Raw genomic sequence first — 13,605 nt, 5'->3', positions numbered from 1 at the left:
AGCCAGAAATGATCCCTCTCCTTGATACCACAAATCCTTTTGCAGGCTTTGCAGAATCAGGGAGGCCATGCAGCGTAAGTTTGCAGATCATATAAAACTATTGAATCGTGCTAATGAGAAGCTGGTGTGCATACAAGTGATGGTCAGTTCACCTTTGGGATAAAATCCAAATAAATGTGTAAACATGGAAATTATATATATTATATAAATTGCCAATATATAGGTAGAATGGCAAATAAATAAATAAATCATCAGAAGTGCAATCTTGATGTGCAACAGTGAGAAAAGTATTTGTGTAAGTCCATATGTGATAACAAAATGGAACACCCGGATGTTGATTAGAATAGAATGGAGGTCCTGCTGGATGAGGACAAAGTGCTTAAGTCCATCACCACATTTTTTTTTCTCCTCCTTTCCTCTGTTTTACCTTGCTCCCTGCACATGTATGGACCCACCCATGAACCACAATTTACACTGGTTTAGTTCATAACCAGTGTAATCTGCTATTCCCATTTACTACTTTGGGAACATGCAATTCCCTTTCCTGTTCTTGCTTTCAATTTAGTACTACTGTTACTTTACTATAGGTGCGGTGTACACACTTCCCCCCCTCTGGGGGTAGTTTGTGTGTGATCCCTTGTAAGGCAAGTTGACTCGACACCTGCTCCCTGGGGGGGGGGGCTGGCCTACCATCTGGGAAGCAGAGGAGAAAGGGGAGGGGACAACCCTATCACAACATGGCCATCTATAGCCATTGAAAGCAACTTGACTGGTAATTATGCAAAATATGAAGACGTTCATGCATATATACAAACTTAATTTATTCCATATTTCCTGTTTTGTTTTGTGCTGTTTTCTTTGAAAGATTGTGATACACACTTACATTTTTGCAGCTGCTAGTCATCTGTCCTCTGAAGAAGACCCACTGGGGTCGAAACGCGTCAGTACTTCAATAACAAATTTTGATCTTGTTGCCCTGGATATACTGTATTGTATGAGATACTAGATTGTATACTGTTGCCGGCTTTTTAACAATTTTTGTACTACAGCTCAAGTGCTGACTTTTAATGTCGGAAATTTCTATTTTTTATAGCCTTTGTACCACTAAAAATTATACTTGACCATTCTATCACCTTTTTGAATTGTATATTATTGGCTGCATTAAAGCCCCGTTAGGGGGGTTCTTTGTTTTTCTTCTTTAGTCCACCACCACATACAGAGTGACTGGCCGCTTACCAGAAACTCATGACCCCCCCGTTACAGAGGGTCTGAGTGAGCTGTTAGACCTGATTGCTCCGGACCACCACCGAAAAAACGAAATTGGCACTGTGATGGAACGTCAGGGACCTTGGTGTGGATGGATGGATCAGCGGGAAGTCAGGCACTCAGCAGAGTGATATAACCATGTACGGAAAAAAAAAAGGGGGCTCCAATAGTGTAAAATCTTAAGACTTTATTGGGTCAAAATAAAATGTATACACTCACATGTAAATTCGAAATTGAGCGCTTTTGGAAAGACGTCTGGAGCACCGGCCGGATGCTCACAGACAGCCCGTCCTGCTGGTATCACAACATCGGTGGGAGGTGACGCGAACACGTTGCACAGCCCTACGAGGCAGTTCGTAAAAAAATTACATCTTCCAGGGGCACGAAGTGTTTGCAGAGGCATTCGATTCTGAGTCCTCTGGGTCACTAAGGATCACATGATCCCTAACTACCTCCTCCCAGCCACGTACAACTCCTTGGGTTTCTGGGGACTGAAAACCATCCCTTAAAGACTGCTGCTGAGTGTTATCCTCTACATCCATGCTGACACAATCCTCCTCCTCTTCTTCCTGTGTGTTTGGCGGGCCCACATGAATGCTATCTGGATAAATGGGGCCTTGAGAGGAAAGGAAGTCCTCCTCTTCCTCCTGCTGTTCTGCCTCAAGTGCCCTGTCCATGATTCCACAAAGCGTGTGCTCCAGCAGAAGGACAGTGTCACTGATGCATGCATTGTCACCATCCTTGTGGCCTCCTCAAATGGAGACAGGACAGTACATGCATCCATGATCAGTAGGCACTGGCATAGCAAAAAGAAGCCAAGCTCCCCTGACCCTGTCCTGGTGCCATACTCGCATGGGTACTCATTGATGGCCCTCTGCTGTGTCTGCAGCTTCTGCAGCATTGCTAATGTTAAGTTCCACCTGGTGGGCATTTCACAAATGAGGCGGTTGGTGGGCAGGTTGCATTCCCTTTGAATGTCAGCCAGCCGAGCACTGGCATTGTATGACCGGCAGAAATGACCATAGACTTTTCTGGCCTGCCTCAGGAGATCCTGTAAGCCTAGGTACCTGCTCAAGAACTGCTGCACCACCAAATTCAGGACGTGTGCCAAACATGGAACATGGGTCAAGTGTCCCTGTCGGAAGGCAGAGAGAAGGTTGGTGCCATTATCGCATACAACCATTCCTGACTGAAGCTGGCATGGCATCAACTACCTCTGAGCCTGCCCCTGCAGAGCTGACAGAATTTCTGCCCCATTGTGCTCCTGTCCCCTAGGTAGACCAACTCAAGCACCGCATAGTATCTTTTTTCCTGACTGCTTGTGTAGCCCCTTGAACGCTTATGGAGCACCACTGGTTTAGAGGACAAATCTGCAGAAGAGGCCAAAGAGGAAAAAGAGGAGGGGGTGGAGGAGAGAGCTGTGGCAGAATCACCACTAGCATTTTGGAGGCGTGGTGGCGGAACAAGCTCCAACAACACTGAACCCTGTCCTGCATCCTTCCCAGCTGCCAGCCGAGTTAACAAGCGCGCCGTAAAGGAAAGGTAACATCCCTGCCCATGCCTGCTGGACCATGAGTCAGCGGTAATATGAACCTTACTGCTGACCGCCCTGTCCAACGAGGCCAAAACATTGCCTTCCACATGCCGGTAGAGAGGCGGAATGGCCTCCCGTGAAAAGAAATGGCGTTTTGGAACCTGCCACTGACGTGTGCTTATGGAGCACCGCTGGTTCAGAGGACAAATCTGCAGAAGAGGCCATAGAGGAAGAAGAAGAGGAGTGGCTGGAGGAGAGAGCTGTGGCAGAATCCTCATTAGCATTTTGGAGGCGTGGTGGTGAAACAAGTTCCAACAACACTGAACCCTGTCCTGCTTCCTTCCCAGCTGCCAGCAAAGATAACAAGTGCACCGTGAAGGAAAGGTAACGTCCCTGCCCATGCCTGCTGGACCATGAGTCAGCAGTAATATGAACCTTACTGCTGACCGCCCTGTCCAACAAGGCCAAAACATTACCTTCCATGTGCCGGTAGAGAGCCGGAATGGCCTCCCGTGAAAACAAATGGTTTTGGAACCTGCCACCGAGGTACAGCACATTCCACAAATTCATGAAAGGGGGCAGAGTCTACCAGCTGAAAAGGCAGCAGTTGCAGTGCTAGCAATTTAGCCAATCTAGCATTTAGACGCTGAGCATTTAGATGGCTGGGACTGAATTTCTTTTTACGGTTCAGCAACCGAGGTAGGGAAATTTGCCTGCTAAAATCAGATGGTGGTGTACTGCTAGCAGATTTGCTGCAAGTACTTGGGACACTTATTGCTATACCTTTATTCCTCTCAGTGCAGGTTTTTGAGTGGACTAGTGGTATAGTGGGGTTGGAGGACCCAGATGAGGAGGAAGGAGAAGTCCGCCTTTTTCTTTGATGTGGGTATTTCAAGTGGTGTTGTCAACGGACTGTATGGCAGGTCGTCATATGTCTGGTCAAGCATGTGGTGCCCAAGCGGCTGCTGTTCTGGCCATGCTTGATCCACTTCAGACATAGGTTGCAAACAGCAACGGTGCGATTTGCTGCACACGTGTCAAAAAAGGCCCACACCAGGGAACTTTTAAAAGTCAACTGGGAGTCAGCAGCGCCCTGCACCTGTGGAGCTCTGCAGTGTGATGCAATAGGGTGGCTGCCCTTAAGCTACCCCTTAGAGAACATCCTGCCTTGTTGAAGTTGTGCCTCCTCCTCCTCCTCTCTTCTCTCAGGCGCCCAAGTACAGTCAGTGACCTCATCATCCCCTCCCTCCTCATCACTGGAGCAAACTTGGCAGTATGCTGCAGGTGGGAGAACATGACTGCCAGTTTCTTGTCCTTCTGTGGCCCCCCCTCTCTCTAGGCTCACGTTACTCCCTTCCTCAATCTGGGAACCAATATCTGAGCCTTCAAATCGCTGCACATCCTCCAGCAGCATGTACCCAACATAATTCTGGGGACTCCTCTGTGCATGATGGTTGGGCTACGGGAGGCATGACTGTGGACAAGGAGCCAGTAGAATAGGCCACTTTGGCAGCTGCGTTGGAAGGCAAACTACTCTGAACCTGGGTGACAGAGGATAAGGATGGCTTTGTTATCCACTCCACCAACTCTTCTGCATGTTGTGGTTCAATAACATGGCCAGCAGTAGAAAGCGTGCCCTACGGCCACCTGCTGAGGATGCACTATGTCCATGACCAGCACTGTTGACTGTAGACACAGAGGCTGCTTGCCCTCTTTTAGTGGCCTGTGAGCGTCTGCCTCTCTATGGTGGCCTTCCGGACATGTGTTTTTTGTTTTGCAACACCGCACTACACTGTATTAGATGCTGTGTACACCACCTGAAGTGTATTAGAAACTGTACACACTGTATTATATACTGTGTACACCGCCTGCACTGTATTAGAAACTGTACAACGGCTGCACTGTATTTTATACTGTCTACACCACCAGAAGTGTAGTAGAAACTGTACACACTTTATTAGATACTGTGTACACCCTCTGAAGTGTATTAGAAACAGTACACCACTGAATGCACTGTAGATATAGGCTACACTGGATGCAGAGTGCATATATATATATATATATATATATATATATATATATATACACACACACACACACACACACACACATATATACAGTAGGTGGCGCTGATACTGTGTCAATCTCGCCACTGTTAGCGGCGAGATTGACACCTGCAAACCCCTCACGGGAGCCAGCGCCGAGCTCACCACCCCCAATGGATTCCTATAGATGTGCAACATCTCGTGGGGGCCGTGAGCCCGAGAAGCACAGCCTCGCAGCGGTGATTTCCAGCACGATTTATATATATATATATTTATATTAATACACCGCCTGAAGTGTATTAGAAACAATACACCACAGAATGCACAGTAGATACAGGCTATACTGGATGCAGAGTATATATATATATATATATATATATATATATATATATATATATATGTATATATATAATCAAATACACTGCCACTAACTGAATAACCTGCCTGCTTAGTCTAACTCAAGCTATCTCTCCGTCCATGTCAACAACACTACACACAGCCGCCGTGTAAGCAGCCTTATATAGTGAGGGGCGTGGACTTAGTCCCCCTGAGCCATGATTGGTCAAAGGCACCCTGCCTTTGGCCAATTATGGCTCTCTCAGCAGAACACACAGTGATTGGGTGCATTGGGGTCAGGTGCATGCTTTGACCAATCATCATACAGCAATGCACTGCGATCTTGAAAAGACGAGCTTGCCAGATTAGAAATTCCTAAACACCTTGAGGCATTCATCCAATTATGTAGCTGATTTGAACAGAGACTTACAGAATAGAGGAAGGAGAGACTGGGAATGTTTGAAAAAAAATAGTCACATGCGTTTGTTCTGCTAATCAGTTCATTCACAAGGATCCAAAAGTTTCTCTACATTCTTACACTCCTGAACCTATGCAGGTTCATGCTATTAAGAGATCCATTTCTAATCAGGAGAAAGAGAAGATGCTTGGAGAACTTATGCTATATTGTGGTGATTGTGGGCATTAATAAGTTAAAAGAACAATTGCAGTGACCGATGTTATAGTGCCTGAACACATTTAAAAAGGCCTGTTGCAACTGAAAATAAAAATAATAATGAGGTCTCGCTAACTGGTAAGATGCGGTCCCAGTACTGGAGGCTTTATCCCATCCATAGCTCTACAAAGTCTCTATCTCTATATAGATAGATAGATAGATAGATAGATAGATAGATAGATAGATAGATAGATAGATAGATAGATAGATAGATAGATAGATAGATAGATAGATAGATCTATGTATATAAAAAAAGAAAGGCATGCTCACCATAAACTGGGCATGGAAACTCAAATTGGAGTCTTTGAAGGACTTGTTCATGAATATCTGAAGAGCTTCTTTCTCATGCTGAGAGCTCAGCTCTAAAAACTCCTTGAGGGTCTCTGTGGGGAATCGTCGTCCTTCCTCTCTCATCATCTTCTCATAGTGTTCAGTTGCCTTCTGGACAGCCACCTTGTTCTCCATCTCCGATATACTTATCAAAGTGTCCTCCATACATACAACACTGAAAGAAGTGATGGCTTCTGTGTACTTATACACTAGTTGCCCCAGTACTATACATAGGAAATATGTAAAAGAAAATAAAGGTGTTTAAAAATGACACCCAACAAAGGCTGGGGGAACTTACTTTGGTATAAATCTTGACCAATATTTTATCAAAAATACCAATCCTTAACCCTCCAATAAAGCTGGAAAAAAAGAATTGATCATCAACAGCTGATAACTTTTTATTTCTTACTCTGACCTGGCCCTGCCTTTGTTCTCTGCCTAGGCGAGAACAATGTGTACTCTGCTCAAGTAGCCTCCTGGGATATCCATATATCTGATATGGATATCCCAGGAGGCTGTTGAAGCAGAGTACACATTCCTTTTCCACCCATCTGTCCCTTCCTGCCCCTCCATCTCTCCTTTCATTTTATCTCTCTTTCCCTTCCCCTCCTTCCCTCCATTCTCCTAAGTCTCTCCTTCCCTTCTCCTTCTACCTTCCATTCACCATCTCCTAAAATATCCATGTTAGATATAAAAGGAGGCATCAGCTTCCACACTGCAACTGGAGGACAGCACACCTGGGAAAGTGTCATCAGTTGGACGTCTGCAAAAAGCCATAAGACATTACTCCCAATATATAAAGAAAATGGCAATGTGTGTGTGTGGCAGTGGAGCAAGGTGTTACAGTGGGACAATGCTGAATTCACTAGGGATGTGAGTAGGTTTATTGTGGATAACCCCAGTGAAAAGGGTAGCATTAAATATAATATGGCAAACCTTACACAAGCTCATCTGATATTTTCAGGATTCAAGAGCTGGAGACCGGTGCTCTGACTGGGGCAATTATCTCCCAAAAAATAAGTCTATGGTATATAACGCTGGCCACTCGTTGTACTCTTGAGAAACAATCCATTTATTGGCTTCATGTATAATGACACAGCATCAAAAATGCAACACGATGTGATTAACGTTACAACGTGTACCAATACCTACCTGTAGGAATACCTGTTTGCATACCCGTGTGTATACCCTTCTTCTTATAAACAATAAAAACTATTGAGATATAAAAAAATGCAACACATTTTGTCTTATGCAGCCTTCCTTGTGATTTTACATGTAGAAAATAAAAGGCTTTTTCCTCAAGAGTTCATAGAGTGGTCTGCTTTATTTACCATGGTCTAGCATTCAATATACTCTTAAAAATGATTTGCCATTATTCAAGGGTTGAGCCACTAAGCCCAAATGTTTTCGGTATTATAAATTAATAGAAGAGAAATATATCAAATGTTTAGATGTAAAAGCTCCTCTGCCTCAATTTTTCTTCCACTCTTCTTCCCACCGTTTCTCCCCTCCATCTCTCCTTCCATTCCAATCCATCTTTCCCCCCATTCACCTCTATCTCTCACTCCATATCCATCTCTCCCTTTTATTCTCCTCCATCTCTACTTCCCTTCCCCCTCCTTCCCTCCATTCCCCTACATCTCTTCCTCTATTCCCCTCCATCTTTTCCTACCTTAACCTCCATCTATCCCTCCATCTCTCCCTCTGTCAGGGCCTGGATCTGAACCTTCAAACTCTGCAGTGTCTGGCAATGACTCTTCTTGCTGAGCCACCTGGAATTCCGGACAGCTCCCTGGACAATTCCATTAGAATGATTCTACCTTGAACCTTGTTTGTCTTGAACTTGGAACTCCTTGCTCCTCCCATGAACTTTATATTTAAGCCATGCCTTTGCACTTCCTGTTTGCCAGATTATTGTGCTCCCTCCAGCCAATATCTTACTCTTGTCAGTCCTGCTACCATTCAAATCTTTGCTACTACTCGTTACCGGCTCTTGGCTTGTTCTTCGACTACGCTTCTGCTTGATGTCAATCTGCAACCACTCATTACCAACCTTTTTCTTATTTACTGACTACACTTCTGCTTATCCTCACCTGCTATATTTGCGATTGAACACCAGCTTGCCCTGGTGGGGCGACCCTGAGGACCACAACCTGGTACTAACACGCAGAAAAACCCACCTCCACCATCAGGAGCTCTGGTGAACACCGGTTAGAACTTAGGCTCTGCACCTCAGGTGAGTCCATGTCATCTGCTGGAGTAACCTTCTTCTGTACATATCCAGCTGGTTGATGGGTGCCTCACTACTGCAATAGCTACTGGTCTTCGAGCGTAACCCCTGACAGTGACCCTATGCCTTCCCCTCCTTCCTTCTATTCACCTCTATCTCCCACTCCCTTCCCCGCTTTCCCTCCATTCCTCTCATTGCCTCTGCCCTTTTCCATCTCTCCTTCTCCCCTTCTCCCTCACTTCTTCCTCCTGCCTTCTCCTGCCCTCTCTCTCCATCTCTCCTCTCGTTCTTGTTCTCTCTCCTTCCCTGTACTTCTCTCATTTTCCCTGTCTGTTTATTCTATTCTTCTCTCTCCCTCTTTCCTTTGCCTCTATACACCACCTTTCTGCCCCACTTCACTTATCCCTCATCCAGTCTATCACTCCTTCCCTTTCTCACCATCTCTCTGCTTCTCCTTTCCTTTTTTTTCTTTTCTTTTTCTCTCTCCGGCACTTTTCTCCCTCTGCCTCAGTTCATAACTCACTCATTTCTCCATCATTTACCCTTTTGTTTCTACTATCTTATGACAGATCAACTCACTTTTCCCACACACGGGTTTGATATCATCCAAAAATTTAACTTCAGCATTTTTATAAATGTATTCACAAAATGTCTGACACTGAGCCATGAACCCAGGAGAGACCTCTTCTTCTGACACCTCGTCCATCCTCTGAAGAACCTTTTTATTTCCAGAAGGAAGGTCAAACACAAAACATTTGCGGGTGCTGAAATACATCCGGATGGTGTCTCGACAGCGATTGCACTCCTCTGTACTCTCCGCTTTAAAGAATAGAATAATGAAAGATACAAAAAAATGTCAGTCATAAAAAGAAATGACCTCATAAAAATATATTTTCACATAAAAAGGGTTAGTGGATGGTTATGTTCAGTGGTGGCTGGTGCTTAATATTTTTTTGGGGGGGGGGGCGGCAAACACACTTGATCCCCTCACTTGTACTATCGCCCCCCCCCCCCCGCGTGGGATGGATGGGAAGGTGGCGATCAGTGGTCTTACCTTAGGAGGCCAATGACGAGGTGGTGCTGGATCCTGAGTAGGGCTCCTGGAAGCTGGAAGAGGCTGTTGCTGCTCCTCCGCCCCTCCACCTAAGACTCCCTGGCCAATCGGGTCTCAGGACCTCCTTCATGACTGGCCGGGTGGAGAAGCAGGAAGACATTAGCGAATATTAGTTCGCTAATGTCACACAACTGGGTGGGCTCAGGGCACCGTGCTCTGTGCCCAGAGCTCACCCTTTTTTTAAGGCAGCTCTAATCATATGGTTCATAAAAAAAAAACAAAAAACATTGAGATCCATGCTTCCGGCGCCCTCTATGTAGATTTGGGGGTGGATGCATGGATTAGGGGGGGCCCCTACGCCACTGGTCATGTATCAAAATTTAAAGTGAATGTAAAGTTATTTTTTTTGTTTGTTTTAGATGCAACAGGAAATAAGGGGATATCTCTCTAAAATTAACAGTATTTCCATCTTGTCATACCAACATGTATACCATTCAAGGATTTCCTTTAACTCCTTGTCCAGGCCATTTTTTCAGTTTTCAGCATTGTGATACTTTGACTGACAATTATTCAGTCATGCAACACTGTACCCATATGAATGTTATATAATTCTTAAAGGAGAAGTACAGCCAAACCTCGTTTGCCTGTACTTCTGTGGATCACAGGAGTACAATTCATTCTGCACTCCTGTGACCCGGTTTCAGCAGACATCACAGAGCCGGTCCATGCTCTGAAAAGATCACGACCAAACCACTGAGAGCCTGAGCCGGCCGCTCCCGCCCCCCTCCACAGCCACTCACAGTCACCAGCTCTCTGCTCACTGAGCTCTGAGAGCCAATCGATACATGTGGTGTTTGATCGATTAGTTTGATTAGTTCTCAGTGCATCCACCTAGATAAGCATGATTCTAAAATTAAAAAAAAAAAAAACATTTTTATACTGCTCTTTTGAGACAGGTAGAACTTCTTTTTGATGGTATTTAATCACCACTGGTTTTTATTTTTTATTTTTTTACCATATAAAAAGAAAAAAAAAAAAACAGTTTCCTCAGCTTCTTCTATAAAACTTGGCAAATATACAATCTTTCTTCATAAAATAAGGCCAAAATGTATTCTGCTACATAAACTAAACTACTTGGGTAGCCCCCCAAAGCACCTTGTCCCCATGTTGATGTCTGCGGGACCACATGGTGACGTCCCCCGGTGACCCCACCCCCCTCTGACACACGGGGACATCCCTATTGCTTCCCCTTAGCCATTTTTTTAAATGACTTTTATGTGTATTGCCGGGGCCGACAATTCATCATCGCAAGTACTTTTAAATGACTTTTTTCCTTTAGAAATGTCATTTTGTGCAGGGACTGTTGTAAACACGGGAAACACGCGCCCCTTTACAGGCATACTATAGACACCCCCAGGTACGAAATTGAAAGGAATATTTCACTTTCATTGTTACACTTTAAGCATTATTAAAATTACTGCTCCCGAAAAAAACGGCCATTTTTAAAACTTTTTTTTGCATTGATCCATGTCCCCTGGGGCAGAACCCGGGTCCCCAAACACTTTTTATGACAATAACTTGCATATAAGCCTTTAAAATTAGCACTTTCGATTATTCATGTTCGTGTCCCATAGACTTTAACGGTGTTCGAACAAATTTTTTGCCTGTTTCGGCTCATCCCTAATCAGGTTAAAGTCTCCTCCTATGACGAGGATTCCATTCTTCATAGTGTTGGCTTTTTTGAGCACTCTCTTTAAGAAATGGGTTTGGTGAGTGTTTGGTGCATACAGTGTTACAAACGTGTATGGTTCGGAGTTGATGTTCCCTGTTATGACGTATCTGCCCCACTCATCTATGAATAATTCTTTAAGGTGGAAAGACAGTGGGTTCCGTAAGGCTAGTAGTACCCCTCCTTTCTTGTGGCCGGGTGTACACACCATAAATACATAGGGATATTCTCAGTGTGAACAGTTTGGCGCTTTGGTTTTTTGGAAGTGGGTTTCCTGTATACAAAAGGATATCTGCCCTGTATTTTCAGGCCTCTTTCCATATGGAAAATCTTTTTGCTGAAAAGTTTAGGCTCCGGGCATTGATTGATAAGCATGTGATAGTCATTTATGGGGTTGTATGGTTTGACGTGCGGTAACGTGGTGTAAGTACTCACTGTGACCATGGGGTCTGTTCGTGGGAGCTTCCATATCCTGTTGCAAGGTTATGGGACTTATCTTCCTTAGTAGGTAAATGTTCCATGTATTGAGTATTACTGTGTGTATCAAACAAGTAACAAAGAAAACAAAAGGTATAGAAAGTTACCTTGGAATCATAAAAAAGGGATCTTACAATGGATCCGTGTGCAGATGTATCTGCTGTGTGTGGTAAAGGGGGAAAAAGGAGACTAAACTGAAGACTCCTATATCTGGAGAGGATTGTAGGTAACACTGTGTTTCGGTTAGGGGCTGCCACCAGTATATTTTTTGTTGGAGCGCTTATGTTATACCACTTGCCATTCATTTTGGATCGGTTGTGGTTGTGAGGCAGATGTGGAATGTAAGGCCTGGTCCGCGTAGGGCTTTGATTCCTTCCTCCATTGTTGCGATAGACTTTGGAGTCCTATTATGTGTAATAGGGAGCGTTGCAGGGTATCTCCATTTGTGTGGGATTTGGTGGTTTCTTAAGGCCTTAGTGATGGTCGTCAGGTTGCGGCGTCTATGCAGTGTATGCCTGGAGAGGTCTGGAAGTAGTTGTACGTCAGTATACTGTGGAGGGACATTGTCAGGTCTGTGCGATGCCTGCAGGATCTGTTCCTTCACGTGGTAGAAGTGGACTCTCAATAGTATGTCTCTTGGAGTTTCTTTTGGAAGGAAAGACGGTTTGGGGATTTTATGCATTCTGTCCACTATGAGATCCTGTGCTGTTAGTGCAGGTACCAGAGTGGAGAATAAGGTTTGGGCATACTGTAAGAGCTGGGTAGCTGGAACAGACTCTGGGACACCCCTCAGCTTAATGTTGTTCCTTCTGGACCTGTCTTGTAGGTCTGCGATATTATCTTTCAACCATGTTGAAAGATAAGGGGCCCCGGGCTATATGTGCATCCACCAGTGTGTTGTATGAGGATGTTCGACCCGGTCTACTCTGATCCCTATATCTTGGACCTCCTTGTGGCATTGGTTAATCCCCTTCACCATGTCAGCTTGTAGTGAGGATCTGAGGGACAGTAACATTTCTTTAAGCATGGGATCTGATATGGGTCTGTCTGCTTTTGGGAAGTCTGCTATGGGGTCATCCATGCGTTTGAAATGTATGATATAATTTCCCTGTGGCCCGCTTACCTCCATGTCAGGGTCATCATGCGACCTGACTGGGAAGTCCATCCTCGGTTTAGATTTTGCCAGGCTTCTGGTACAAGGGCCAGATGTGCCAGAGGAGAACCCGCTATGCAGGTGGGCTTGTACGGGTGCTTTTTGAGGCCCTCCATGGCCGTTATTCTATACTGCGGCCTTGTCCTCCAGCTGTTGCGGGCGCTGTCGCCATTTTGTTGTAGCCCATGTGAGGCCACCGCAAAGAAGCTAGACATCTTGTGCGGTTGTAGTGGGTTCTTTCGGCGTCTCGTCATCCCTGGGCTGTCAGGCAGGCTGTTGGAGGTGTTTGTGGCCATGGATGAGACTGGTGGGCTTGGATGTTGATGGATTCTCTCCGGCAGCCGAGCGAAGCTCCTAGCTCAGGCATCCATCTTGGAGCTTGGTCGCCACGCCCCCCATAATGGGGGGTCTTTAAGAGGGGGTGATAATATACAGTAGGAAGACTCTAATTTAATGGGAGGTCTGTGGGGGAGGGGTGCTGCCTGCTGATCTAATGATCACCAGCCATTAGATCAGCAGTCAGCACCCATTAGAGACCCCCATTAGCTCAAAGTCCCCTTCTATCAGTTCCCCCTCATTCCTTAGAGACCTCCATTAGATCAGAGAGATCCTCCTTATCAGGGCCGCTGTTAGAAATCATGGGGTCTCAAACAACCTACCTGACGAGGTCCCTTTCGACCACACACACACAATCACGCAAACACAATCACACACACGATCACGCAGACACAATCAAACACACATATAGTCACACACACAATCTCACACACAATCACAC

The 13,605-nt window shown here is 45.2% G+C and overlaps 1 protein-coding gene across 9 annotated transcripts in view; it reads right to left on the bottom strand.

Annotated features, from left to right (window-relative positions):
• Positions 1–13,605, bottom strand: part of LOC141148189 (guanylate-binding protein 1-like) — a 229,852-nt gene that overhangs the window by 157,971 nt on the left and 58,276 nt on the right. For all 9 annotated transcript variants that reach the window (XR_012245180.1, XR_012245181.1, XM_073635388.1 and 6 more), the window contains 2 exons: positions 8,994–9,233; positions 6,125–6,408 (listed from right to left, as the gene is read on the bottom strand). Coding sequence is in view for 7 of the 9 variants with exons in the window: in XM_073635388.1 (XP_073491489.1) it covers positions 6,125–6,408; positions 8,994–9,233 (524 nt within the window). In the remaining 2 variants the exon portion in view is untranslated. The remainder of the gene's footprint in view (positions 1–6,124; positions 6,409–8,993; positions 9,234–13,605) is intronic.

The sequence above is a fragment of the Aquarana catesbeiana genome, linkage group LG06 (assembly GCF_042186555.1).
Source record: "Aquarana catesbeiana isolate 2022-GZ linkage group LG06, ASM4218655v1, whole genome shotgun sequence".
In the NCBI taxonomy this organism is placed as follows: Eukaryota; Metazoa; Chordata; class Amphibia; order Anura; family Ranidae; genus Aquarana; species Aquarana catesbeiana.
The sequence above is the reverse complement of the archived record's forward strand: the minus strand, read 5'-3'. Positions and strand labels throughout refer to the sequence as shown.